This window comes from Acinonyx jubatus, chromosome E4 (genome assembly GCF_027475565.1).
Source record: "Acinonyx jubatus isolate Ajub_Pintada_27869175 chromosome E4, VMU_Ajub_asm_v1.0, whole genome shotgun sequence".
NCBI classification, from domain to species: Eukaryota; Metazoa; Chordata; class Mammalia; order Carnivora; family Felidae; genus Acinonyx; species Acinonyx jubatus.
In genome coordinates, this window is record NC_069395.1 from 62,005,562 (window position 1) to 62,032,584 (window position 27,023).

At 40.8% G+C, this 27,023-nt stretch overlaps 1 protein-coding gene across 21 annotated transcripts in view; it reads left to right on the plus strand.

The window, feature by feature from the left end:
• The window catches only part of SDCCAG8 (SHH signaling and ciliogenesis regulator SDCCAG8), a 246,837-nt gene that overhangs the window by 134,477 nt on the left and 85,337 nt on the right, over window positions 1–27,023 (plus strand). For 13 of the 21 annotated variants that reach the window (XR_008293144.1, XR_008293145.1, XR_008293146.1 and 10 more), the window contains 3 exons: window positions 72–182; window positions 22,014–22,141; window positions 24,209–24,317. The exons of 1 other annotated variant lie outside the window; for it this stretch is intronic. Coding sequence is in view for 17 of the 20 variants with exons in the window: in XM_053209297.1 (XP_053065272.1) it covers window positions 72–182; window positions 22,014–22,141; window positions 24,209–24,317 (348 nt within the window). In the remaining 3 variants the exon portion in view is untranslated. Of the gene's footprint in view, window positions 1–71; window positions 183–975; window positions 1,044–22,013; window positions 22,142–23,616; window positions 24,180–24,208; window positions 24,318–27,023 lie in introns of those variants that run through there. 7 more of the 21 variants (XM_027046217.2, XM_053209294.1, XM_053209306.1 and 4 more) reach the window with 6 other exon arrangements.

The window sequence follows — 27,023 nt, forward strand, 5'->3', positions numbered from 1 at the left end:
TACAGCAGCACATTAGTAAATGATTGTGGCAGATTTAAAGTTGACATTTAGTCTCTCCTCACTCTGAACAGAATCTCGCAGATCTGCCTCTTCCCCCTTGATCGACTCTATGAAAATGTCTCAGTTCTTTGTCCTGCGGTACTGCAGATATTTTCACATCCAAGAGAAGGTCTTGCCTTGAGGTAACTGAGGAAGGGGGCGGAAGAAGGAATAGCCTCTGTTTTTAAAAGACTCCGTGAATAGATGGGCAGAAAAATCAATACACCAGAGGAAAACTCATTGTGTTTTCATCATGTTCAGTTCTTAGAAAAGCAGAACTGTTGGTCTCATTCAGAATGTAGATAAATTAAGGAAGGTCAAGTTCTCTGTTACGGAGTTGAAATATTTTTACCTTCCGTCCTACGTCCATATGCTGTTTGAGGAAAACTCCTATCAGAGAATGCGGATGACATCAGCTCTCTGCCTCTACCTAGCAGGGCCCTTAGAAGCTGCTCCTCTGCTCTCTCCTGCGCCCTGGCACAGCCCTGCCTCAGTGCCGCTCAATTTTTCCTGTAAAATGTGTGTTTCAGGTGTTGGTCTCAAACTGTCTCCAACTTTCTCCCAGCTTTTCCGTTTAAAACATAAAATAAGCCTAGTACACGTTAGGCAGATGAATGTTAGCAGTATTCTCTGAATTCCTTCAATGAGTCCCTTTGGAAAAGTAATCGAGATATTCTTTCCCTTTCCTTTTTCTTACGTGCTTCTGGAGGGGAGAAGTGTGTGCGCGTGTGCACATTCCCGCATCTGTGCGTGAGCATAAGTGATGTGAGACTGAGTGGTTTTTCATTTGTTTACATTCTTACCATATACATTTTCCGAAACCAGCCTACGAGTGTGTTTCTGAAACGCAGTCAGCTAAGAATGAAGCGTTCCTTCGCGGTGATTTAAGCAGCCCTGTGAAACTGGCATTCTGCTCACACCTCTTTCTGTATATAGCAAAGCAGCCCATGGAAGTGATCAAATTACCGGGACTCTTTCCGTGCTATTCAGAAGCAGGCATCCAGGTAACCAAACTACCCTCAAGCACAGATCACACTCCAGGGGAAAAAAAAAAAAAAAATGCCCAGAAAAAGAGCAAACAAACCTGCCGGGTGAATTAGATGGTAGTTCTGAAATTTCCTCCACACGAAAATTATTTAGAAATCATGTTTTGGGGGAATTGAAAGAAGGAAGCACCTCAAAGAATCCACATTTTGCGTCCAAAAATCCACATATTAAATTATATAATATATATTAGATCAGAATGATTTATAGGACATAGGGCATTTTGGAGATTCGTAATAAAATTGAAATTCGAGCTAAAAAAGAATGTTCTCAGCCCTCGGATTTGAAGCTGTCTCTGTCGGGTTTTGTTTTGGTTTTTATATTTAGCATCACAACAGTTTTCCTTAATACATCTGAAGAATTGTTCTGAGAAAGTCTTTTTTGTAAAGTGTAAATATTTAATCAATCAAACCCTTAAGATTCATATTTTAAATTACTTGTTTTTAGACTGCTTTTATTAATAAAACCTGCTTGCAATTTTATGTCAATGGCAAAAGCCTCAATTTTTATCTTTTCTGAAAAGAAGTCAGAAAATTTTCCTGACTTGATTAATGGTACTTAATAAAAGCCTGTACAATAGGATTAAGTCTTGGGATAATTCTTCCAAATGTAAAAGCAGCTTATGAACGAAGTACCATCCAGGTTTACAGTTAGCTTCACGTTTGTAACAGTGCTTTGGCTAAAATTTGTGCCATCTACTTCGTCCTAAAAAAAAAAAAAAAGTGATCTCCCTTTTTCTTCTAAGAAAATTGAATCGAGTCTTTGGTTTGTCTTTTTCCTAAAGAATACAGTTGCCTAAAATACCGGTAAGGAATTCAGCATCAAGTGATTTCATGTCCGATTTATGAAAGGAGGGCAATTACTCGCTAGCTGTGGATGGATGACAGAATAAATTCAGTTGAGAGTATAATTTTCACCTAATTTTGATGAGTTAAATTTTTTTCACAGAACTGGCCTATTGGTACAACTTCCATTTCTTTAGATAGATGGCGTGTTTGTTGGGCAACATATATTTATTTGAATATTATTGAAGCCGAATTGTTCCTTTTTTAAATGATGGAATTTAAAACACACTTGATTTGTATATCCTGGGTTCAGTTTCTCAAAGCAGTAATGGAGCTGTGTGTTAATATATAGCTTATAATTGAAATGGTACATATTTGTACATTGTAAGCATTTCAGTGTAAAATTTCTTAATTGGAATACTCTTTCTCTTGGCTAATTCATTAGTGAAAATATTTATTCCTCAAGTTAATGCTGTATAGTACGAAGCAATTTTTGCATAGTGTAAACTTGTTTATGGTATTTTGATTTCACTTTAAAACTTTTATTTTGCTTCTTATACATATAGTTCATACTTGATATAATAAGTGCAGACACACATGAAGGAAATACATATCAGCTGTCTGGTTTTACAAATGATCATTAAAATACCACGTCTTACTACTTTGACTCCAAATTATTGTCTTCCCGAACCCAAAAGTAATTTTCACAAGTGCGTTACACAACAGAACTTCATCTTCTGCTGGTTAGCAGGAGAGGATTTAAATCCGTGCCGACAGTTCATTTGACAATGACCTTGAGGGGCTTTGCTTCTTGAAGAAGAAAGCAGAAGCTTGCGGTAAACAAAGTTCACTTCTGACAGATGGATTGAATGACAGAAAGGTTGCGAGTGCCAGAATAGCCCTGGCAGAGGAGGAAATGTTCAGTGGAATCCAACAGGAGAGGAGGTGTGAACAGGTGCAGGGTTGCTGACGGAAGGGGAACCAGATGGAGGGAGCCACAGCCAGTTTATTTAAAGGAAAAGGCAGAAAACATTGAAAGGCTGTGCGATCAGTGGCTAAAAGTGTTCATAGAGGAAGGTAAAAATTCACAAAGCAAAACTGCACAGTGGGGTAGCTAACACTTAGCATAATGGTAGTAATTTGTGAGTTTAGTTTGGAAGTTGCAATTGAAACACATTCATCTTGGCTCTTGACACCATCAAGTATAGATATTTGAGAGTTGTTTATTTTTTTTTTAAGTTTCTAAGCTTTTTTTAATCCATCCATTAATTTAATTTTTTCCAGCCAGAAGCTCCGTTGTGATAATACCAAAATTGTGTCGTCAGCTAGGAAAAGAAAAAAAAAAATTTAAAGTGAAGGTTAACATTCCATTCAGATGGATCTTGTGATGCCTTAGTTTTGTTCACATATGGGAAGCAAATGCACTCACTGTTGGGTGACATCTGTAATATCTAAGAAATTTGCAATGTTGGAATAGATGCTGTTGGTTGCTTTTGTTGTTCGGAGTCTCTGTTCATTTTGTGAAGTCCAGTTTGATTGTTGCAGTGGGATTAATGCTCTCTAAAATACATATTTGCCTATCTGATCTGCAGGTTAATTTCTGTTGCTGGGGTTGCCCTGGTTTTCACTGACTTTCCGTGACCTGCCTTCAGGCAGACACCTGCAATCTCAAGAATCATTTGCAATACAAACAGTATATAGCAGAGCAAGGATGGAGGGCTTTCCTAGTTTCTTAGACCTATTAAAATTAAACTTTCTGCAAACCAAAGACCTCCTTGCGAATCCCCTGCCTGGTCGCATCATGCATGCCGTTTTTGTGGGCCCTCGTCTACCACCGTTGTCCTTGAGAAGTTTCCTAGTTCCATTACTGATAAGGCGATGCCAATAGAGGAGGAGCTGAAGCAGCCCCCAAGAGAAGTGATGAAAGTGCACGATTATGTTGAGATTTTAAAAATCTGGTAATTGATCCACAAGAGTTCCTGCACACTTTTCACAAAGATGCAATACTCAGAGTGTATTCAGCAAGCACCATATTCACATGTATTCACATTCCCCGTCTCAGAGCAGCCTGGATCAAATAGATTATGGTGGAGTCGGGTGGGTGTTTCAGAGCATTCTGATTTTAGAGATCACATCCATGGCATAGCATGCTTTTGTCAGTGCAAAGAAAGAACTGAAATCTGACTAGTAATTATAGAAGATGTTTGTTTACGCCTGTGTTGTTTATGGAGATCCGTGCTCTTGGTCATTTTTTTTTTTTTTTTGAGACTGAATGAGGCTATACACAACTGTATATGTGAAGGAAAAATCGTAAATGATTTCTTCTCACAAAAGGAAATTGATCATCTGTATTTAAAATCAGCTCCAAAACGTGCCTGTTTCTCCCCACTTGTTAAGAAGTTTTCATCTAATGTTCTTTATTAATCTAAAATTTTACATAAAACTGATTAGAGCATACGTGCTTTAATCGTAATGTATTGATTCTGCCATCTCTTCTATCATAGCTCCTGAATACCTTTATACAATCCTTTTTACAACAACATAGAGCCTTTGTATGATAAGGTAAAAAACGAGCACTGACCTGCTGTGTAACATAATACCATGAAACTCACCTGAGTTATGGGATACAAACTGAAAGGCTGTAAAAAGAAACTGCAACAATGAGTCATCATTTGATACGTCACAAATTAAATTGCAAAGCTCTTTATAGGTAGAACTGATAGCTTTCCAGAAATATGTAAATTAATTGTACTTAGCATAATGTCTTACGTCATGGGGGTCTTGAAATTTTTTGAATGATGGGATAATGGGTTGATTACTGTTAAATAGGCATTCATTCAACAGTAGGTATACAGCTGCTGTAGATTTTTTTTAAAAAAATTGTTTTAATGTTTGGGGTGCCTGGGTGGCTCAGTCGGTTGGGCGTCCGACTTTGGCTCAGGTCATGATCTCACGGTCTGTGAGTTCGAGCCCCGCATCGGGCTCTGTGCTGACAGCTCAGAGCCTGGAGCCTGCTTCGGATTCTGTGTCTCCCTCTCTCTGCACCTCCCCTACTCATGCTCCATCTCTCTCTCTCTGTCTCTCTGTCAAAAATAAATAAACTCAAAAAAAATTGTTTTAATGTTTATTTTTGACAGAGAGAGAGAGACAGTGCAAGCAGGAAAGGGGTAGAGAGAGAGGGAGACACAGAATGTGAAGCAGGCTCCAGGCTCTGAGCTGTTGGCACAGAGCCCTATGCAGGGCTCGAACTCATGAGCTGTGAGATCATGACCTGAGCCAAAGTTGGACGCTCAACGAACTGAGCCACCCAGGCGCCCCTGTGATGGACATGTTTCTAAGGATCGATAATTTCTTGTTGGGATCTGTTGGCAACATTGTGGGCAAATGTCCAGTCGAAGCAAAAAGCCTTTTGCTCAATTTTTTCATATGGCTAGAGGATGTTTTCTAATTAATTAATTAACTTTTTACATTTATTTATTGAGAGACAGAGACAGAGCGTGAGCAGGGGGAGGGGCAGAGAGAGAGGGAGACACAGAATCCAAAGCAGGCTCCAGGCTCTGAGCTGTCAGCCCAGAGCCCAATGCGGGGCTCAAACTCACGAGCTGTGAGATCATGACCTGAGCCGAAGTCGGATGCTTAACCGACTGAGCCACCCAGGTGCCCCTTTGCTGTAGGTTTTTTAAATGAAGAGGGTGTGATCCTTCTTTACAGTATCTAACAACCTAGTGGACAGGTTGTACATAAGTGTGTGTGTGTGTGTGTGTGTGTGTAATCTAGAAAACAGTATTTAGATTTAGAAACCTTCCTTAACTCACATTGTGAGTGGATGAATTGTGAAACTACCCATCTAGTCCAACCCTCATTCTCTTGTGTGACAACTGAGGTGCAGTGAGGCTCAGGGACTTGCCCGAGGTCAACTGTTCTTCGTGGAAGCCAAACGTGGGCTCTCCGTCCCCTTGCTCTTAGTTCAGTGCTCCTTCTGGTAGTCCACGTTATATGCCCCTGGTATTCAGTGATAATAGGACAGGTCTGAATAAACCTATCAAAATCTTTCTGTGGAAGTCTTGCACAACATATTGCTGAAAGGAAAAATAAGTCTCTTTTTGGACCTTCCCACATGGTTACTGTTTCTTGAAACAAACAAATAAAAGAGCTGTACCTTACAAACAGCAATTAAAACTTTTGGAACGTTACTCACATTGACTCCCTTAATCTCCACAAGAGCCTTTCAGGTAGATTCTTGCCATGAGGCCCATTTTACAGATAAGAAAACTGAGTTGAATGGAGGCTACTACCTTGACCAGGGTCACAGTGCTGGCAGTTAGGTAGAGTAGGGATTCAGGCCTCAGCAATTAGGCTCCCGGACAGGTTTATGCATTATACTTCCTATATTGCCTGTGATGGTAGGTGTTGTGAGAAAATCAATCCTGTGACCACTTCCTTTTGGAAAGTTAAATTAAATAGGGTTCTTGACAGCCTTCAAAATGCTCAGTAACGCACACTGTGACTCTTCGAGAGGAATTTCTATTTTCAGCATTTCCCAAACGTATATGACTCATGGAAACTCTTCCATTAAATCTCCACATTCTCTCCCAGGAATCAGGTTTTTTAGGAATACACTTTGTGGGGGGCGCCTGGGTGGCTGGGTGGGGGTTGGGTGTCAGATTCTTGATTCTGGCTCAGGTCATGATCTCACAGTTCATTGGATCAAGCCCTGCATCAGGCTCTGTGCTCACCGCACAGAACCAGCTTGGGATTCTCTTTCTCCTCTCTCTCTGCCCCTCCCCGGCTCGTGTGCATGTGCTGTCTCGCTCTCTCTCTCAAAATAAGTAAGTAAACATTAAAAAAGAGAAACACACTTTGGGAAAAACTAATCTAAATTAATTTGTGGTGGGGTGACAGAATTACCACATGGGACGTGTTTTTATCAGTACCTCTAGAACTTCTCTCCCTGGCCCTGCCCCCTACCTCCCGCTCATGCAGAGAGCAGGTGGGTGGGTGCCCTTCAGTTTGGGTTGTCTGTCCTCCAAAGCGGGGCGAGCGTTGGGGAGCATCTCTGACCATTACTTGAGCAGTGAGCTGTGCCAGAGTCACATGACAATGACTCCTTCCATGGCTACCATTTCAACTTGGCCTTTGTCTGGTAATAGCTCTTGAAAATAAAGGTGACAAGTAACTAGTTGATCAGATTTAGGAACCTCTCAGAGCCTGACTCTTGGAATCAGATTTCATAGAATAAAATATCATGGATGCTTTTGGATATAAATCCTTTCAGACAAACTTCTGCTGGGGATTATTGGCACAGATTCAGAGTATGGGCCCCTAAATCGGACTCTGAAAGAGAGCTTATTCTCCTTCAACTCTTGCTATACCGATATTCCTCCCCTCTAAGTGTATCTTTTCCTGTAGTCTGAAGAAATGGAGCAACTCATGGATAGTAAGCTCTAGAAGTCGAGAAGTTTAGCACTCCTAATGTGTTAATTTTCCTGTAAATACACTTGGAGGTGCCTATAATTTATAATTACTTCCAGCAGCTCCTATTGGTAAGATTTTCGGTAAATAATGATGTTGCAGTGATAATGATGGCTGGGACTAGGCTTTCTATGTGTGGTCCTGGCTTTCCCACCCACCCCTCCCCTTCCCTTTTCTGGGTTCTTGAATTCTGTTTCTTCCAACAGATAAACTCCAGCAATTTTTGTAGAGAGTTGAAACCATTCATTGGCTTATCTGAATCCCACCAAGTATAGATTATGTTTTGCAGTAAGTGAAAACTACAAAGGCCACAGATTAGCTCACCAAGTGGTGGGATAGTTTATTAAATTGGCTGACAAGCTGATGGACGAATACAGCTACATCGTCCTCTTAATCAGCTTTGAAAGTGCTGGTTTTTAGTAGAAACAAGTAATGAATGATACAAGGTTGATTACTGGTGATTCAGGGACGAAACCTGTGGGGGAAAATCTCTTAGAGAATCTGTTATTTCCCACGTAACAATTATAGAAATACTATTAAACGATAAAGATTTTCCAACCGTATGCACATTAACTTATTAGGAGTCTTAATGCGTGTTCATAACTGGATATTTTTCTATAATTTGCCAGCTTGGCTGTATGGAATAATTTTTTAATATGCTTTATAATTTAATTTTAATTATGAATATGTATTTTGGGAGGTGCTTCAAACCAGATTTGATTTTTTTCAAAGATCTCATTGCTTACATTTGTGTAATATGGTAACTGCTTCAGCTTCAGCTGTTCTTAGCTTTCTGTCGTAATTCTTCATTTCTCCTTTCAAGCGATGGTGACTGGCTGACTTAAATGAGAAATTTGGTTTAAAAAATGTCATTTTAATAGTTTTTGCTCTTTAGAAAAATTATGTGATTTGATATCTTCATGAGGCATTTAAAGTTAGCAGGTTTTGGCCACATGGTTATTTTGATTTGTGCTACATCAGGATTAAAAATGATTCTGTGCTCTGGGGGAGTAGACAAAGGAGTTATGCTCAAGCCCCCACTGTCCAATGTAAATATAAGGAGAGCCACAAAATGCAAACCACATACTTAATGAAACATCTCCAAAAAGCTGTATTTTATTTCTTTTTTTTAAATTTTGTTTTAAGTTTATTTATTTATTTTGAGAGAGAGAGAGAGAGAGCACATGGGAGGAGCAGAGAGAGGGGGAGAGAGAGAGAGAGAGAGAGAGAGAGAGAGAGGGAATCGCAAGCGGGTTCTGCACTGTGACAGTGCAGAGTCTGATGCAGGACTTGAACTCACGAACCATGAGATCATGACCTGAGCCCAAATCAAGAGTCAGTCACTTAATCTACTAAGCCACCCAGGCCCCCCTAAATAGCCGTATATTAAAAGGCGAAATTAATTCTAATAGTTTAACTCAATATAGCAAATAGTATCCTTGAACATGTAATCAATAAAAATTAATCGGATTTTTCTGCTTTCCCACTCCCCCCCCTCCGCCCCACCAATTCTCCATAGTCCAGTGCATATTATTTACACGCACAGAGCATCTCACTTCAGTCTAGCCACGTGTCAGGTGCACGGCAGCCACATGTGGCCTGTGGCTGCTGTATGAACCATTGCAACCCTAAGCCCTTGTTTTCAGTTTTCCCAGCTTCCCCACAACACCCAGTATGGATGCCATTGGGTTTCTCATGAGCATAAACCCTGAATTCTCTTTCTACAATAATTGGCATCATTCTATAAAAACAAGAAAATCATGTCAGCTTCTTCTGTAATTTTGGAGCCAGGAGCTAGGCCTGTCTTTGATTAGTCCTTTTCTGAAAGACTGCCACTTGGAGCAGGAAGGGGAGGAGGAGAGAGAAAGCTGCCATTTACTGGTCATTCTCTGAAGGGCAGCTGAACTCTTAGCTGTACCGCAGCACGCTGGAGTGAGTTCTTCGTATCTTACTGTTGCGTCTTTGTCCTTACACCTTAGAGCTGTTGAAAAATCAAATTGACGATTAAATAACGTGATGCCAGGCTGTTAGTTGAATTTAGACATTTTCCAAAGGCTGGTCTGGGCCAGATGTTACTGGTTGCTTTATATAGGTTGCCTCAGTCTCCGGATAACATCGTTTCATTAAATGAGAAAATGAACTTAACGCTGAGGTCCCACCTAATGGCACACGGCTAGTATCAGGTAGGGCCAGGGCCCAAATCTAGTCTGTGTGTGTCCAAAGCCCAAACTCACATCCGGTCTGCAATACCACTCCTCCCATTGCTTTTATCAGTAAATTGAGGAAATTTTGTATTGTTTTTATTGTTTCTTCGAGCTAGTCTTTGAGATAATTGTATTGATTGTTAGACTTTGTTTTATTATTTTTTTATTTTGTATTTTTTGAGAGAGAGAGGGAGAGAGAATCTTAAGTAGGCTCCACGCTTAGCACAGAGCCCAACATGGGGCTCGATCTCACAACCCTGAAATCATGACCTGAGCCAAAATCAAGAGTCAGACACTTAACCAACTGAGTTGCCCAGGTGCCTCTGATTGTTATACTTTGAATCATCATCTTCTAGGAATTAGCAATGAGACCACTGATGGTACCAATTCATGTTTTTGAACACAGGATATCAGTGCTGTACTACATACGTTTTACATATAACATCCTGGTGTTCCTAAGGGAGCAGTACTGTCATTAACCCCATTTCACATTTGCGAAAACTGAGTCATAGGCTAAGTGACTTGCTTAGGGTGCACAGCCAGGAAGTGGGCAGGTTGGGAGTCCCCTGCCAAGGTTGGCTGACACCAAGGTCTGAGCTCTTAACCTCTGGCTCGTTGCGTGCAGATGAGTGGCCCAGCCCTGCTGGCAGTGGGCTTACATGCCAAGGCCTCAAGGCCAACGGCAAAAGCATTGTTTTTAAAGGCCCTTTAGGATTTTAGTTCCTCCTATTCCTTTTCTCGGGACACGGATTCCCGTTTTGGATAAGCTCAGAACAGGCTACCTTATAGAAATGAGTTTGCATGTAGACTTAGAATAAAGGTAGAATCTGGTCTTCAGGAACAGAAAGGGCGGCTCCACAGCCATAGGAATGGTGAGCGTGATGGCCTATCAACGACCAAGGAAGCAGAAAACCCAACACACACTTACGTTACTGCAGAGAAGAAACCTTTCAGAAGGCAGGTAGGAATAGTTATAAGCATGTGTTCCAAGGCAAATAGATAATCCTGTTAAATCATAAAATGACTAAAAGGGAAAATGTTTTGAAGGAGAAAATGACCTGAGCCCTGGGGCAGGAACATGCTTCTCTTATTTGGAAGAGTGAGAGGATAACACAGGTGGGAACCGGAGCACGCGGGCTTCAGGCAGTTTTGTCTTCTGTAAATATAATTGTGCTTTTCAGCTCCAGAATCCCGTGGAAAACTGGACAGTTTCCAGAGATCTCAATCAAGTTTTAAAAATGAACTAACTCTAGTTTTGTTATCCAGCCAAGGTTAGTCAGTAGAACACAGTCCTGATTTCCAGGTTCAAACGTATTGGGTGTTTGACCAAAAGCACACCAGTTCAGGGACATTGAAAACTCTATGAGTCTTTACTACAGCATGTCCCCACTTACTCAAACTCAGACTTCCGGTAAATTCAGCCATTTGATACATAGCTATAAGCCAAGACTTTTAAGAAGCAAAACCAAACGAAATGGAAAGCATGGCAGCAAATCATAGCAAAACAACCAATAAAAAAGCACTATAAGAAGCAGATCAGTATGCTTCCATTTGCTTTCTGGATCTTCAGAATAGCCTCTGAGATTTTCGTGCAACAGCTATTACAAAGTGCCTCTGTTTCCAGTCACTGTGGTAGCCTCCAGCAGCTACAACAGTGAACGGTGATCCCTAAGCGTGTCCTGGCCGGGACAATAGTAGCAGCACGTGGGCCTTCCTCATTTGAAATTATGACCTTGATTGTCAAGTGGAGTTGGTTATATTTGCTATAGGTTGCTTAAGGAAAAAGAGTCATGATAAATAAATATTTTAGACATATTTCCGCTGGAACTGGTCAGATTTCTGTGGGTCTGATACCTGGAAAATTCTCTCAAGTGGGGACACCTCATCTCTCCACATTCAAGATAAATGAAGCATTATGTTGTGCTTGAGAAAGAAGATTCTATAAAATGAATTTAATAATTGTAATTCTTGCTATATAGCATATTTCTTAATAAGTTTAGTAGCCACAAAGTGACCGACACATTCCTCATTTACTAATGGATCTGATAAATAAATTTCAAAAACATATAATAATAAAATAGAAGCTTTTTTTCAGTCAGTTGTACGCAACTAGACAATGGTGTATATCCATTGACAGGGTACAGAAATGCCATTATGACATATATTGATCCTACCGATGTCTGATTTGAAGTTACTCATCGGAAGGATTAATTGCTGGGACTGTGTAGATCAGCTGACATTTTTCAGAGAGGAAAGCCAAGAACGGACCAAAGCAGTTAGTTTATGTAGAAAGGTTAGAGATGGAAACTATGAATATTTTGACAATCTGAAGGTGCAAAGGCAAAATCATGATCTAATTTATCTTATGCACTAGCATAATTGTTCTTATTCTTTGGTCTGGTGAACTGGGCCCATGATGTTGTAAAATAGGATATATTTACAACCACTTATGCATCAGAGACCTCTGAGCTCTCAAAAAGTTTTAAGGGTGAAAATTACTGAAACGTACATTTGGTGGCTGTTCAGTCTCAGTATCTACCTATGGTATCTACCATGTCTATGAAACAATTTCAGAAATTGCTCTTGCTATTGCTGTAGTAATAAGTGCTCTCCCTGCTTCTAATGTTGTCCCTTCCCCATCTGTTCTCCACACCGCAGCCAGAGGGATCTTTCTGAAGCCTGAGTGTGATCACAACACTCCCCTGCTTAAAACCCTACATTGGCTCCCTATTTTCCTCAGGATGAAGTCCTTAAAAATAGCTTCATGTTCTGGCTCCTGCCTACAGCTTCAGGCTCATCGTTCTCCAGTCTCCTTCTACCAGCAGCTCGCTTCCACCCTGCAACGTGTGTATTCCACCCTTCAGTCCTGCCAAGGCTGTTTGCAATTTTCCAGAAGCACCTGGGTGTCTCTCCTCCTTGAATCTTTGCACATGTTGTCCACTTCACTTGCAACAATATTCTTCTCATTCTTTGGATGGCTAATTACAATTCACGTTAAGCCTCTGATTTTTTAAGTTTCCCCAAATCCTCCCTGACGGTACCTTGCCCCTCTCCAACTCCTGTCCCATCTGCCTGTATGATAGCACGTAGTTAGCCCTATTTTAATACTTACCATTCTACTTTAGTTGTTCTTTCTTGTCTGTTTTCTTCACTAGACCATGAATTCTGAAGGCACAGTCATGGTCTGTGTCTTGTACACTGATGCATCCTCACACTTTGGTGCTTGGCACGAAGTAGGCGTTTAAGTATTTGTTGAATGGATGAGCAATACGAATCTGACGAAACCGCTCATGCAAGGCAATGCCGTGGAATGGAAGTACACTGAACTTGAATCGAGAAGACGGGTGTTGGTTCTGGGTCTGTCACTTACTACAAGCTGTGCACCATTGAGCAAATCCCTTAATTCTTTAAACTTGGGATGCCTCTTGTATCAAGCAGGAATGTCTGTCCCATCCCCCTGCCATACAGAATTGTTATGAAGAGTAGGCGGTCAATGCATTTGAATGTTCTTTGCAACACAGAAAGCATGGAAGTGGGAGGATGTTCAGTTGGTAAGAGTCTCTGGTTCTGTCTTCAGTAAATGAGAGTTGCACACGAGATGTAATAGAAGCAGGCAGTATCTAGTCAAGCACGGCCCCCGTTGCCTTGACAGAGTTTTCAAATCAGTTTGGAGCTACTATAAGAGAACACTTTTGGAGAGAAAATTATTTTTAGGGATGTTTTTGTTAATTATTTCCTTTCTTTTGTGTTTATTCCTTTGAAAGAAGTTGATGTCCTTTCTGTTTCTGCTTCCTTTCCTAGAAGTGACTCATGCTCTAATCGGATAACTCATCTTTCAACATTGTACTTAAAATTCTGACATTCTTTGCAGTGAAGAAAATAGAAATAATTTACTCGAGAAATATGTATGATGCCATTAGGGTTTTTTCGCATCTTGAGGAAGTAGGGGTTCCTGAAAGCTACTCCTCTTGGATTTTTTTAGCCCTGTTTGTTACATCCTAGTATTTCTACATTTGCTTCACTATAAGAACATAGCTCCTGTTAGTGGTAAACAAGTACAGGAGTTTTTGTTCTTGTCAAATATGGAAGACATCATGTTGTCTACTAATTTCACTGTTGTTTTTCTTTTGTTATTATTGTCAAGAACAATAATAAAAATCAAATCAAATTGTTGGCCAAAATAGGGTTATCTTATCCTATTCTCTTCTGATCAGTAGACAGGAGGACCCTTAAACCTGTATGGACACTTAGTACTTTCCATCTCTTAACAGTTGCTCATTCATTTGTCCATCCATCCATCCATCCATCCACCCATCCACCCATCCATCCATCCATCCAACCATCTATCCAATATTTGTTGACCACACAACTATGTTCCAGGCACCATTCCAGGCTCTTGGGATAAATTAGTGAACAAAACCAAGGTCTCTATTTTTTAGGTACTTATGTTCCAGATAAGATGTGTGTGTCTTGTCTTCTCTAGGACTCTGTGACCAGCTTTAGGCCGGAAGCATATTTGCGTGACTTTCAGTGTTTTTGTAAAGATCACTGTATTTCTTTAAGGAGGATACAACTAATTGGTTGTGTCACTGTAAGAGGAAGTGATCCAATAACATATGGGACAAACTGAAAAGGAGAAGGTCAGCTGTCTTGGAATTTGGCTGTCAAGATGGGTAATATAGGTATTAAAAGACACACACTTCTGGATAATTGAAATAAGACTCTTGTTATCCTTTTAACCTTCTCTCATTTCCCTGCATCCCTGGATAAACTAAGAGATTGAAGTATAGGGATTCATACTGTGGACTTGAGAGTCAGGCAGGCCTGGATTGCCTGGCTATGCCCCTTAATAACTGGAAGATTTTGGACAAGTAGGATAAACTTTCTAGGCCTCAGTTCCCTCTTTTATAGAGAAAGGATAATAATAGAACCTACCTCAGAGGGCGTGAGGACCAAATAAAAGGATAAATGTAAAGAGCTTAGCTTATGGTAAAAACAATAATAAGTAAACAGCTTACTGAAATTATTAATCCTTTAAGGCAGGATTTTTTTTTCTGCCTTATTTGAACGAAGAACCCCCGGATTAAAAGAATTAAGTTACGTGTCCATGGCCACATGAGTAATAAGACAGTGAATGCCATGTTTTGACACTGCAGCTGTGTGAGTTTTCTACTGTACTCTATTGCCTCTCTAGATGTAACTTTCCCAGAACACAAAGAAAATCAACCGAAAATGGTGTGGATGCATTTGTAAAACAAACAAACACAAAAGGAAGCAATAAAACTGTAAGCAAATATTTAATCCTAGGTAATAGATTTGCTTTCTGTAGTAGATTAGAAATTTTGAAAGTGCTTTCTGTGTATACTGCGTAAGTTTGAACAAATGTTGAAGATAAATATGTTGAAGATAATGGGAACCAAGTTTCTCACTGTTGAGGAAGGAAGTTAGTGACGGAAGGAGGGGAGACTGGGTTTTATCTATGTTGTTGGATTGGAATTGAGAACATTAGTGTGTATGTATTATTAATATGAACATACATAGAAAAATATTTATAAATATATATTCATACATTGATACATATATTCTTATCCTGGTTCTGTCTACTAAAGTGACCTAGAAGCACACTTCTCAGTAGCCATGTGTACCCCCTGGTGATGGATCTTGGTTTCTAAGTACCATTCTCCACTAAAAGGCAGAAGAGTTCCTTGGACAAATGCTGATTGCATGACTGATACAGGGATAGTACCAGATGAACCTGCACCATCTTGTGGGGATACAAAGCCAAGATGTTCATAAGAATAATAGAGATATGGGGTACCTGGGTGGCTTAGTTGGTTAAATGTCTGACTTCAGCTCAGGTCATGATCTCGCGGTTTGTGGGTTCAAGCCCCGCATTGGGCTCTGTGCTGACAGCTTAGAGTCTGGAGCCTGCTTTGGATTCTGTGTCTATCCCTCTCTCTCTGCCCCTCCCCTGCTCATGCTCTGTCTCTCAAAAATGGGTAAATGTTAAAAAAAAATTTTTAAAGACTAATAGATATAATATAGGAAACAGCTTGAAGGGGTTCCCACTGCCCAAATCTAGGATGAATTGATAAATAAATGGTGGCCATAATAGTTTGCAACACATTGAATAAAATAGGAATCCAGGATTCCATGCTGATATCAATAAATTAATAAATGAGAGAGAAAGGAAGGCCCTTTCTTACAGCACAATGTTAATTAATAAATAAAAAAGACTATTAGACACAGGAGTAACCATGGGATATAAAACTATTAGTTGAAAATTTAATGAGAAATAGGGTATTCACATGGTCTTAACATCTCCCAACAAATTACCTATTAATTACAAAGAGGGAAAGAGTAACATTACAGTGGAGAAGCCCAGGAGAGACCACCTAACCAGTGGTGAGTCAGGCTGGCTCATGCCAGCCTATCAAAGCCAACGGTACACATTTCTTCACAACTCTCTATTTAGTGATGTCACTCTAGTAGCTTGAAATAGGCCACAGTAGAAGTATTTACACTGAAAATTGGTAAACACTACAAATAAGCAATTCCTCCCTCCTCCCCCTCACCCTGGAGACCAGTTATTAAACATTTTAGAACACACCAATGACATTACCCAAGTGATCAAAGATAATATCACCAATCTTGGGACAAATGGACATGATGTGTCTTAACTCACAATAACACCCATGCCTCCCTGCTGCTGCTTTTCTATATAATTCCATCAGATATGGCTCTTGGCGAGTAAGCATGTTATAAAGGGTCTCATAAGTTTCGTCATACTGACATTCTGCTGTCACAAAGCTCTCTGTACTGTACTTTACAAGGGAAAGACCTTTTAACCAAAAGGGTTGTATGTTTAACACTAGAATGTCAGCTGTCAGTGAAAAGGAGACTAGAAACATGGCAGATGGGATTGGAGCCTCAAATCACTGCCACTACGGGTTTCATTCTCGGGTTAGACTTGAAGCTTTCATCATTTCTGTCCCAGACTCATTGATGAGCTTTAGGGTCACCAGAAACTTTAGTCCCTCAATGTAGTTATAAAATTAATACATTTTTCTTTAATGTTTATTTATTTTTGGGAGAGAGACAGAGCATAAGTGGGGAGGGGTAGGCAGAAAGAGGGAGACACAGAATCCAAATCAGGCTCCAGGCTCTGAGCTGTCAGCACAGAGCCCAATTCGGGGCTTGGACTCACAAACTAAGTGATCATGACCTGAGCTGAAGTTGGACACTTAACCAACTGAGCCACCCAGGCACCCCTGAAAATTACTTTTCAGGTGAAATGACTTCTCCTTTTACAGTTTTATCTTTCTTTCTAACACATTGGAAAACCTCGTATTACTTTTTTTTTTTTTTAAGTTTATTTATTTTTGAGACAGAGAGAGACAGAGCACGCGCCATGGAGGGGCAAAGAGAGAGCAAGACACAGAATCCAAAGTAGGCTCCAGGTTCTGAGCTGTCAGCACAGAGCCCAATGTGGGGCTCGAACCTATGAACTGCGAAATCATGACCTGAGCCAAAGTCAGATGCTTAACCAACTGAGTCACCCAGAGGCCCCTAAAATTTTAAATGTCTTTAAAAAAGTTCTAATAAGTCATTTTTGCTTGGTGACATGCGTATTTTTAAAATAGTGGGATTTAAAATAATAAATGATAAAGTTGAGGATCAGAAACATAAAGTTAATTCTTCAGTCCATTTTTTTAATGGGATGGTAAATATCATCATAGCCACTTTAAGAAAATATAATCACCAGAACTGTAATTGGAAAAAAGGAGCGACAAAGCCTCTGTGTGTACTTCGTCCGCGCTTGAGGTCTACCCAGTGCTTGTTAATTTCCTTTAGCTCTCAGTTGTTACCAAGAAAACACTGACAATGCCCACCAGGGTGCATGTGTGGCCACCAGTGATTGTGAATAAGTTGGAGAAGGTAACTGTTCCTGTTCTAGCACATTTACTCCTTTTTTTTTTTTTTACGTTTATTTATTTATTTTGAGAGAGAGAGGGTGAGAGGGAGAGAGAGAGAGAGAGAGACCATGAGCAGGGGAGGGTCAGAGAGAGAGTGAGAGAGAGAGAATCCAAGCAGTCTCTGCACTGTCAGCATGGAGCCAGATGCAGGGCTCAGACTCACCAACCATGAGATCATGACCTGAGCCGAAGTCAACAGTCAGAGGCTTAGCCGACTGAGCCACCCAGGTGCCCCCTTTGCTCCTTTTTAAAATCAGCTCTATTGAGGTGAATTTAAATATACTAAACATCACCAGTTTTAGGTGTGTAATGAAATATATTTTGACAAATGGACACAGACGTGGGACCATCGTAATCATGATAGAGAACATTTCTATCAACCCCCAGTTTCCCTCCTGCCCCTTTGTTTCCTCGCACCCCTCCCCGATCCGTAGGTCCTGGCAACACTGACATGTCACTGTGGTGCCTACTTTCCTAGAATGTCATGTTCATGAAATCACGCAATATGTTTTTGGTGTCTGGCTTCTTTAACTAAGCATACTGCTTTTGACGCTCACCCATGTGTTATACGTACGGTAGCCTGTTTCTTCTTATTCCTCCTATTCCTAGTTCCCTGTTGTACGGCCACACCACAATTTGTTTATCCATTTAGCAGCTAGTGGGCATTTAGGTTGTTTCCAATTTTTAGCTATTATGAATAAATCTTTCAGCCTCATTTTTAAAAAATGTGTATTTATTTATTTTGAGAGAGAGAAAGAGCATGAGCGGACAAAGGGCAGAGGGAGAGGGAGAGAGAGAGAATCCCAAGCAAATTTGTGCTGTCAGCACAGAGCCTGATGCGGGGCTCGATCTCATGAAGCACGAGATCAAGACCTGAGCCGAGATCAAGAGTCAGACGCTTAACCCGCTGAGCCACCCAGGCACGCCAGCCTCATTTTAATAACAACCAAGAAATTCTTCTTTACAGCCATTGCTTTCCAATTTAAAAATATGGCTAACTTCAAGTTGGATTGAGTGAGATCATCAGTGTTTCTAATGAGAACTGAAAGAAAACCGGTTGGGGAAGACTGGCTCAGCTACCCTTCATGATGCGCTCACACCCAGCTAGGATTAACCTCTCATTTTCTCTGCCTCGGGAGTTTTTGCCTTGTAGCTTTCTTGTGGTGTATCGCACCCTCTACTTTCTATGTTAGCCATTTTGAATTCCCTGTTAGGAGCAAGGACTATGCCATACTTATCTTTATTTGACTCGGTGCCTAGCAGACTGTCTTTCACATTATGGGGTTATGATAAATATTAAATGAATTGATTCAGATTCTTCTCTAATCCCTCCCTTGGCTACCTAAGTGGTTTTTATTACTCTTTCAGTCCATTATTGCATTGCCTCTGGAGTGTCATAAAATAGGCTTCCTTAAATCAGAATACAGTAGATCGTTGGTTTGCAAGCATAATTCGTTCCGGAAACATGCTTGTAATCCAAAGCACTTGTATATCAAAGTAAATTTCAAGAACCATCGGCTCAGTTGTGATCATGTGACATTTGGCTTCACATGCTACTCATACTGCAAGACATCACTGGTTTATCACATTAAAATTTATTAGAAATGTTTGCTCGTCTTGTGGAATACCTGCAGAACAAGTTACTGGCAATCCAGGGTTCTACTGTATTTCAAATCCCATCTCTGCCTTCACATCACTTACAATGTAACCTTTGAGCAGATTTCTTTTTTCAGCTATAATGTGAGCAGATTTAAATAAATAGATTTGAGGGGTGCCCGGGAGGAGGCTCAGTCAGTTAAGCATCCAGCTCTTGACTTCAGTTCAGGTTGTTATCTCATGGTTCATGGGTTCGAGCCCCATGTCGGGCTCTGTGCTGGCAGTGCAGAATCTGCTTGAGATTCAATCTCTCTCCCTCTCTCTCTGCCCCTCCTCTGCTTGCGTGCTCGCTCTCTCTCTCTCTCTCTCTCTCTCTCTCAAAATGAATAAACCCTAAATAAACAAACAAACAAACATAGGAGGAAAGGGGACTGAAGGGAGGAAATAGGAAAGTAAAGACAGGCTGTGTTTTTATGCAATGAAAAGAAATGGTCACTAGTATTATTGTGATCATTTTGTACTATGTACAAATATTGAATATGTTTTACACCTGAAACCAATATATTATATGTCAATTATACCTCGATTAAAAATAATAAAATCACATGTCATTTCTTAAATAGAGTAAAAATTGAGGAAGGAGTCAAGAAACAAAAGTTGATGTGTAGCTCAACGTTTGTTGGTAGACTACTCTTTTAAATGGTCTCATTTTGTAATGAGAACTACAATAACAGTAAGTATTTTTCTATAGTAAATTTGGAATATCAGTAATTAGGCAACTTCTCATGCTGAAAATTGATGTTGAGGCTGGCAACCCCTACGGAGGGGACCCATAGCCCCAGTTTGCAAAGGGTAGCCCCAGTTATGACTGTTGTCTCGATGTGCTAATAGTACGCCTTTTCACTCTCAAATAGGTATTGGTTTTGAGCAGTGCATAGTACGGCTACCCAGTTATTAGGGGTCTCAGACCCATAACCAGGGGTCTGACCTGGGAGTGGTTACTCAGTAGAAGAGACCACAGTGCTCTTTTTTGGCTGATTCCTTCAGCAGCATGGTCTCTAGCTGGCAAAGCCACTAGAGCCATCCTCTTCAGGCACTCTTCCTTTTTAACATGTCTGAAAAGCTTTGCCTCCTCATCTGAGACATGAGCAGATTCTCCAACCTCACGAAAGGTGCATCCACGCTTCCCCCACAGCAAGGGTATAAGAACATCCGTTCATTAGTGTTCACTGCCCACTTCTCATGTGCCAAGTATTGAGCGGCGCTCAGGGTAGAAAGAGACAAAGATGACAAAAAGGGCCAGGCACATAAACCAATAACGCAAGTGTCCTAACTGCTATCTTATAGGACATATACTTTTGCAACGTGTACTTAGGTCATGGGGGAAAGAATAATTTAGGAGAGAATGGAAGGAGAGGGGGAGATTCTGAGGACACCTCAAAGAGCAGTATATACTGAACAGAACGATGGGGTGGGGGTGGGGGGCATGGAACAGGATGGGTGGGGGGAGACACCCCAGGAAAACAAAGAGACATATGCAATGATCCATGGGCAGAAAAGACACGGTGTGACTGGGGAGGCAGAAAGTGGCCTAGTCTATCTATTTGTTGCAATATACCAGTTTGGAACTGAGTGTGAAGCAAGACCTTGGAGCAAATCCAAGGGGGTGTCGTTATTAGAAGCACCGGAAGGGACCTTATTTCACATTTAGCATGGACTCCTGATGATTCCATTTGAGTGAGATATGGGTGTAGTTTCCTTCTGAAATTTTCCACCACAACATTCCTGCATGCATTGACCAATTTCAACGCAGACTTTCCTTATGTTGCTTTATAATTAGAAGCCAATGAATTGAAGCTCCACAGCGGTATGTAGACTACTAGTGATAGCTTTATGGAATTGTTTATTTTTAGTTTGGCAAAGGCAAGGCAGTAAATATCTCAATTAGTAAACTAAAACAGCACGGATGAGAAATGCCCACAAGGAGATAAGGAGTTAGAAATAACTAAGTCAGTTAATTAAAGGAAACCCTCATTTCACTTACCCATATTTAGAGTATGAGGGACCGACCTAATGTGTGTGTGTGCGTGCGTGGTGCCGCCCGCGATAAGACCCCCTGCGTTCGTCAGCTTCTAATTGTTCAGGCAGCCTCTTTCTTTAAGAACCACGGTGATGGGTTATTGGACTCAGTGGCGTGACCCATCTTGCTGGGTCAATATCCCGTCACAGCGGGGTGGGATATTGTCTTGGACCGTGGAATATCCTCATCCTGCCATTACTTTCAACGTGACCCCAAAGGGGCCCTACTGTGACACGCTAGGGGAAGTCGTTCATTTTCATATTCGTATTTAGATTCACATTACATGGCCTAATGTGTGAAGACATTGAACGAAAACATGCAGGTGGTACCGCAGAATCATTTCCTTGCTTCTAGAGAGAATCTCCTGCGTTACATCCGAGCGTCTCCAACGCTTCGTTTCGAGAGTTTAGGGTTTGGAGGATGGAATTAGGCTCTTCCTAGAACCGTAAGATGATTAGGAAATACCATTCCAGAGATAAAACGTGAACTGGTACCACAACATTGACAGTCTTACAGTAGAGGGGGTTTGTGTTTTAAAGTTACAAAACACCAATATTCAGGTGTCACGATTTTTTGATTTTTAAAGTTGCGTCCTTGAGTCCAGTTAGATTTATGGCGCGTATTTACCACAGTAGGAAGGGTCCTTTGGATCTTCCCCCCCCAGGGGGGCGGGACTGGGGGGAGTCCGACAAAGACTGTTGTCTTCTCACGCCCCACCATCGACGACCGCGTCAGCTCTCTGGGGTCTGTAGGGGAAATGAGGAGGCCCCGTGCATCTGCAGATTAAATTTCTGTCTGTCTCCTCTCTGCTTTGTAGACTGGAAAAAGATAGCATTCAGCAGAGGCTTAGCAACGAAGCAAAGGCCCAAGCCCTTCAGGCCCAGCAAAGGGAGCAGGAGCTGACACAGAAGATACAGCAAATGGAGGCCCAGCATGACAAAACTGGTAGGTGGTAGGGGAAGATTAGAGCCTGGGCACTCGCTCACAAGCCAGGCCCACGCCTTACTGTGAAATGACATCAGGAACACCTGTAACCTTTGGCTGGCCGAAGGGAGCAGATGCTAACTACACCGGAGATTCCGAATTACATATTAGTTAGCGTTTAAAAGAGAAAACGGAGAGTATTGCCCACTGTCTGTTGATTTCAGAGTGCTGCTCTCACATCTGTTGCACCATCTGGATTATGAGTTTATTTACCTGTGTTCAAGAAACGTAAAGCTGAGAGAGACCACAACAAAGTAGAAAAACAAAGGGCTTGTTTTTGGCTGGGTTTTCAGGCACACATGTTATATAAAGAAAATAGCATCAGAGGCTCTGCGGGAAATGCTCTGAGCTTACAGTTAGAGTCTCCTGAAAAGCACTGAACAGTTCCCACAGTACACACATTATAGCTACTCTAAAAGCCTAATGAGTTTGCTTCAGCATCCAAACTGGAGAAAAGCTTTAGCCATTAATCGGTTCTTAATTCACTGTCGCAGCTGGATGTAATTCAGTGGCTCCAAATTGATATGTTCCTTTATTTAATCTTTGCAGCTTCGAACATTTTTAGCATTTGTATGATGTCCCCACCTCCCCCCAGCCCCTGTCTAGAGTGATGTTTAATCCTTCGCATTCTTCAAGTTCTCAAACTGCTGGGGAAATTCGCTAATACAAGGCATTGACCACAGCTGGCAGCTTGGCTAAAAATTGCCATCTTTCATCACGTTGGCGCGATTTTGCAGACTGAGTTGGCCAGTAACTCTTTACCTTGCATTTGAAAGTAAAATGCACTTTCCAAGCAGGCAGTTTGATGTGTTCAGTCAGAGCATTATGTGGTTCCTTTCACTTTGGAGTTGTGTGTTCACAGACAGTGTTAGTCAAAACAAGACAGTGGCAGTCATTATAATTCCGCACCACATACTCCAAGCTGATTGTACTATTAAAAACAAAAGTTTAATTGATCCCGTCTCTTCCAGAAAAGTGTTGCCTGGTTTTTAGTGCCTTGATTTATTTTGCTCTGGATGATGCATGCTTTTTGCCAATCGATAGTTAACATTGAAAAGAAATAAAGGGACTTAGCAAAGCTTACACTTAAAGATAATTCGCACATGATTTCATTGCACTGCATTCGGTTACATGCTAAAAAATTACTGCTTATCCTGTAGGTGGAAAATCGGTCATGTAAAATTCACTAAATCATCGATTTGCTTACAAAGAGGCAAATGTCATACCGACTTACTTGAGTCCCTCCAGCACTTTCCAGACTCAATAGATGTTTTTCCACTAAAAGTAAAAGGAGGAAATTTCAGGAAAAATTAGCACTTGCCTTTCCTGCTTGCAGGATTCCGGCGATCGAGGGGTCTTGGGCAGAATCTCTGAGCGCTACGTGAGAGTATTTAACTGTTAAGACCACCTTAAGAGCACTCCCTTTTATTTTGCAGGAAAATATCACACTCTCTTCAATTCCTTTGACCAGATCTTCCTTGAAGCTCATGCTGTTGACAATGAAAGCTGAGTTCTAAGGAAATTATGTGTTTCACCTTCATAATGAAAGAACTATATACCAGGGGTGGGGATAGGGAAATATATGAGCAAATGTGAAACTCAAAGCAGGAGTTACAGTATACAAGAGAGTTCCTCAGTTATTTTGTTTTTGAATTATCTAGTCATGATTATTTTTGACACTCTGTTTATAGTAAAATTGTCAAAATAAAAATATAATATCTTGCCTATTACAAAGATATAAGCATCTTGAGGTTTCTGACAGTTTATCAGCACATTAAAATATTACCCCAAGCTGGTATGATAAAAAATGTTTCTGGTGTGTAATTATTAGAAAAATTAATGCCTCTCAAGATTTAGTGTCTTGCCAGGTGACTGGTGCTTCGACTTAGGACATTGAAATTGACCTAGTGGCTTATAGGAAATGGGTAGTGGTCTTAGTACCTTTACCACTCTACATACAGAAGCATGCTGTCACAACCATAAACATCTTATGTTGGTGGGGGGGGCGGGGTTTGTTATTATTTCTAGAAAATGAACAGTATTCACTGCTGACCTCCCAGAATACATTTTTGACAAAGTTAAAGGAAGAGTGCTGTGCATTAGCCAAGAAACTGGAACAGATCTCCCAAAAAAGCAGGTAAGTAATATGATAGAATACTTTCAGAGCACTGTTTGTGTAAATACTATCGTTTGTTTCCTTAAGAAAAAAAACAGCATTTCCACTATTTTAGAGTCTAATGTCAAAATTAGATATGTGTTGATATGTTAACTGTGAAAATATTTTCTCCGTATGAACACTTTCTTGATTGTCCGTACAGACACCCTGGTGTGTTTTCATGATTATGTATACGTACTATTATTTGACTTTTTTAATGTTCAAAATTGATAACTATGAAACTTCAGAACACAACAGTCAAGATGACAGGTATTCTAATAAAGGATGTGGGTAAGTTAAACAGTTGGAAAGTCTTATGTTAATACAGTTCATGTTTTAATCTATTCTCACGATTCTCCGTGAGCACACAGAAGCTATCTTTAGGTCAAATGATAATAGATGAGATGTGTACATATAACAGTGAAAATAGGGGATACTTCAAAATACATAAACCCAAGCCATCCTTTTGTTTCCCCTAAAATTGTTTTACTAGGACAGTATCATTCATTTTGTAGGTACACTGTTTTTGTTTATTTGTTTTTTTAGTAGGCTCCACACCCAATGTGAGGCTCAAACTCACCACCCTGAGATTAAGAGTCGTATGCTCTACTGACCGAGCCAGCCAGCCGCCCTGGTACACTGCTCTTTTATAAAATACATTGATTGAGATCTTAATTATTTTTGGCACATTTTCTAATCAGATTATTTTAGCGAATGAATTATTTTAGACTCTAAATTGTAAAAAAAAACAAAAAACAACAAAAAACCTGAGTTTTCACCTTGGCTCTGAGAGTAACTGTGTAGTCACGGACAAATTTATTCGACCTGCTTGAACTATTGTTTCCCCTTGTAAATGAACGATGTTGGACAGAGTCACTTTGAATTCAACTACGAAAGGCATCATTCATGTAACTAACAAGCTATCAGATATCACATTAAAATATAACCAAATGGAAAATTACCTGTAGATCTCTTCTGTATTTTTCTGAAGCTCACTTAGATCTACACAGAGCAAGCAGTAGTGCTCAGCAAACAAACTTCTGACTTTGGTATCTCATTCAGAAAGAATTTCCAGGAGGATCAGAGCATATCTGATGACCCTGAGCCCCATCTTGCGTTCCTGCATCAATGAGGTGGCTTAGCTGATGGAATCCCCATCCCTGAATCTTTTGGGGGAATCAGAAGGCTTATGTTATGAACTCAGTTCTTTCTGCTCTCAGAAAGACAGAGGCTCCCATAAAGCACCCAGAATGTGCTCTGACATGGGCACCTTCTTAACAAATACTAATTAAATATCTTGTTTGGGTAGGGAAAAAGCTCAGGATGCTAAAATGCCAGATATTTTCAGGAAATTTGACAAGGGAACCCAAATGATTTTGTCATGGAAGAGACTCTCATAATATATCAACAGCACTTACTGCTAACTAGAAATGTGTGATTTGCCTCACATAAACCCAAAAGTATGTAATTTGTTAGAAGAAATAAACAACAGAACAACAACAAACTGGATCGTATAATTTGAGAAGTTGATCTGGGACTTAAAAGATTATGTCATCTTAATATTGCTTTGTGATTATTAATTATCTTGCTCTCTAAAGAGACATAATTGGGGAAACTGCAGTGTATTAAAAGGAAGAGTTGCTATATGCTTGGTATATGTTACTTAATTCTTACATCTTGAGACAGGAATTTTTTTTTAATGTTTTTATTTATTTTTTAGACAGAGAGAGACAGAGCATGAGCAGGGGAGGGGCAGAGAGAGAGGGAGACACAGAATCTGAAGCAGGCTCCAGGCTCCGAGCTGTCAGTACACAGCCCGATGCGGGGCTCGAACCCACGAACTGTGAGATCATGACCTGAGCTGAAGTTGGACGCTTAACTGACTGAGCCACCCAGGCGCCCCGAGACAGGAATTATTACCTTCTTTTACAGATGAGGGACTCCATACTCGGGGTGTTGAAATAGCTGAGAAGTGGGAGAGCTCGAGTTCTATCTTCGATATTTCTAGTTCCGAAGCCAATGATCTTTCTTGTGATAAGTATAATATTTCACATCTACTACCAAAGAAAATCCAGGCCAAAGTAGTTATGATAAGAAAGTTTGGGAAAGAAAATTTAATCTTTAAATTCCCATGGAGTAGGGCGCCTGGATGGCTCAGTCAGTTAAGCATCCGACTTCAGCTCAGGTCATGATCTCAGGGTTGGTTCGTGAGTTCGAGCTCTGCATCAGGTTCTTCTCTGACAGCGCGGGGCCTGCTTGGGATTCTCTCTTTCCCCTCCCTCTCTCTCTCCCTCTCTCTCCCTCTCTCTCTCCCCCCCTCTCTCTCTGCCCCTCCCTCGCTCACACACATAATGCTTTCTATTTCTCAAAATAAATAAAAACTTAAAAAAAAAATGCCCATGGAGAAGTAGGCATGCTTGTCATGTGAGGGTAAACCCATGACCCTGGGTCAACTTGTGCCCTGTGCCCTGGGTCCTCTTTTTCCTGCTCTAGATCTGTTCATTCACCCTGTACTGATTCAGTGAAAGTGAACCCCAGCCCCTCTCCACCTCCTCTTGCTTAGGGTGCCTCTGGTTCCTGACCACTACTTTGTCAGTTGGGTGTGTTCCTTTATGCCTGATACACAGATGGCACACAACACATATTTACTGACTGAATGAATGAAACAAGTGTGGTTTCACCCCCTCC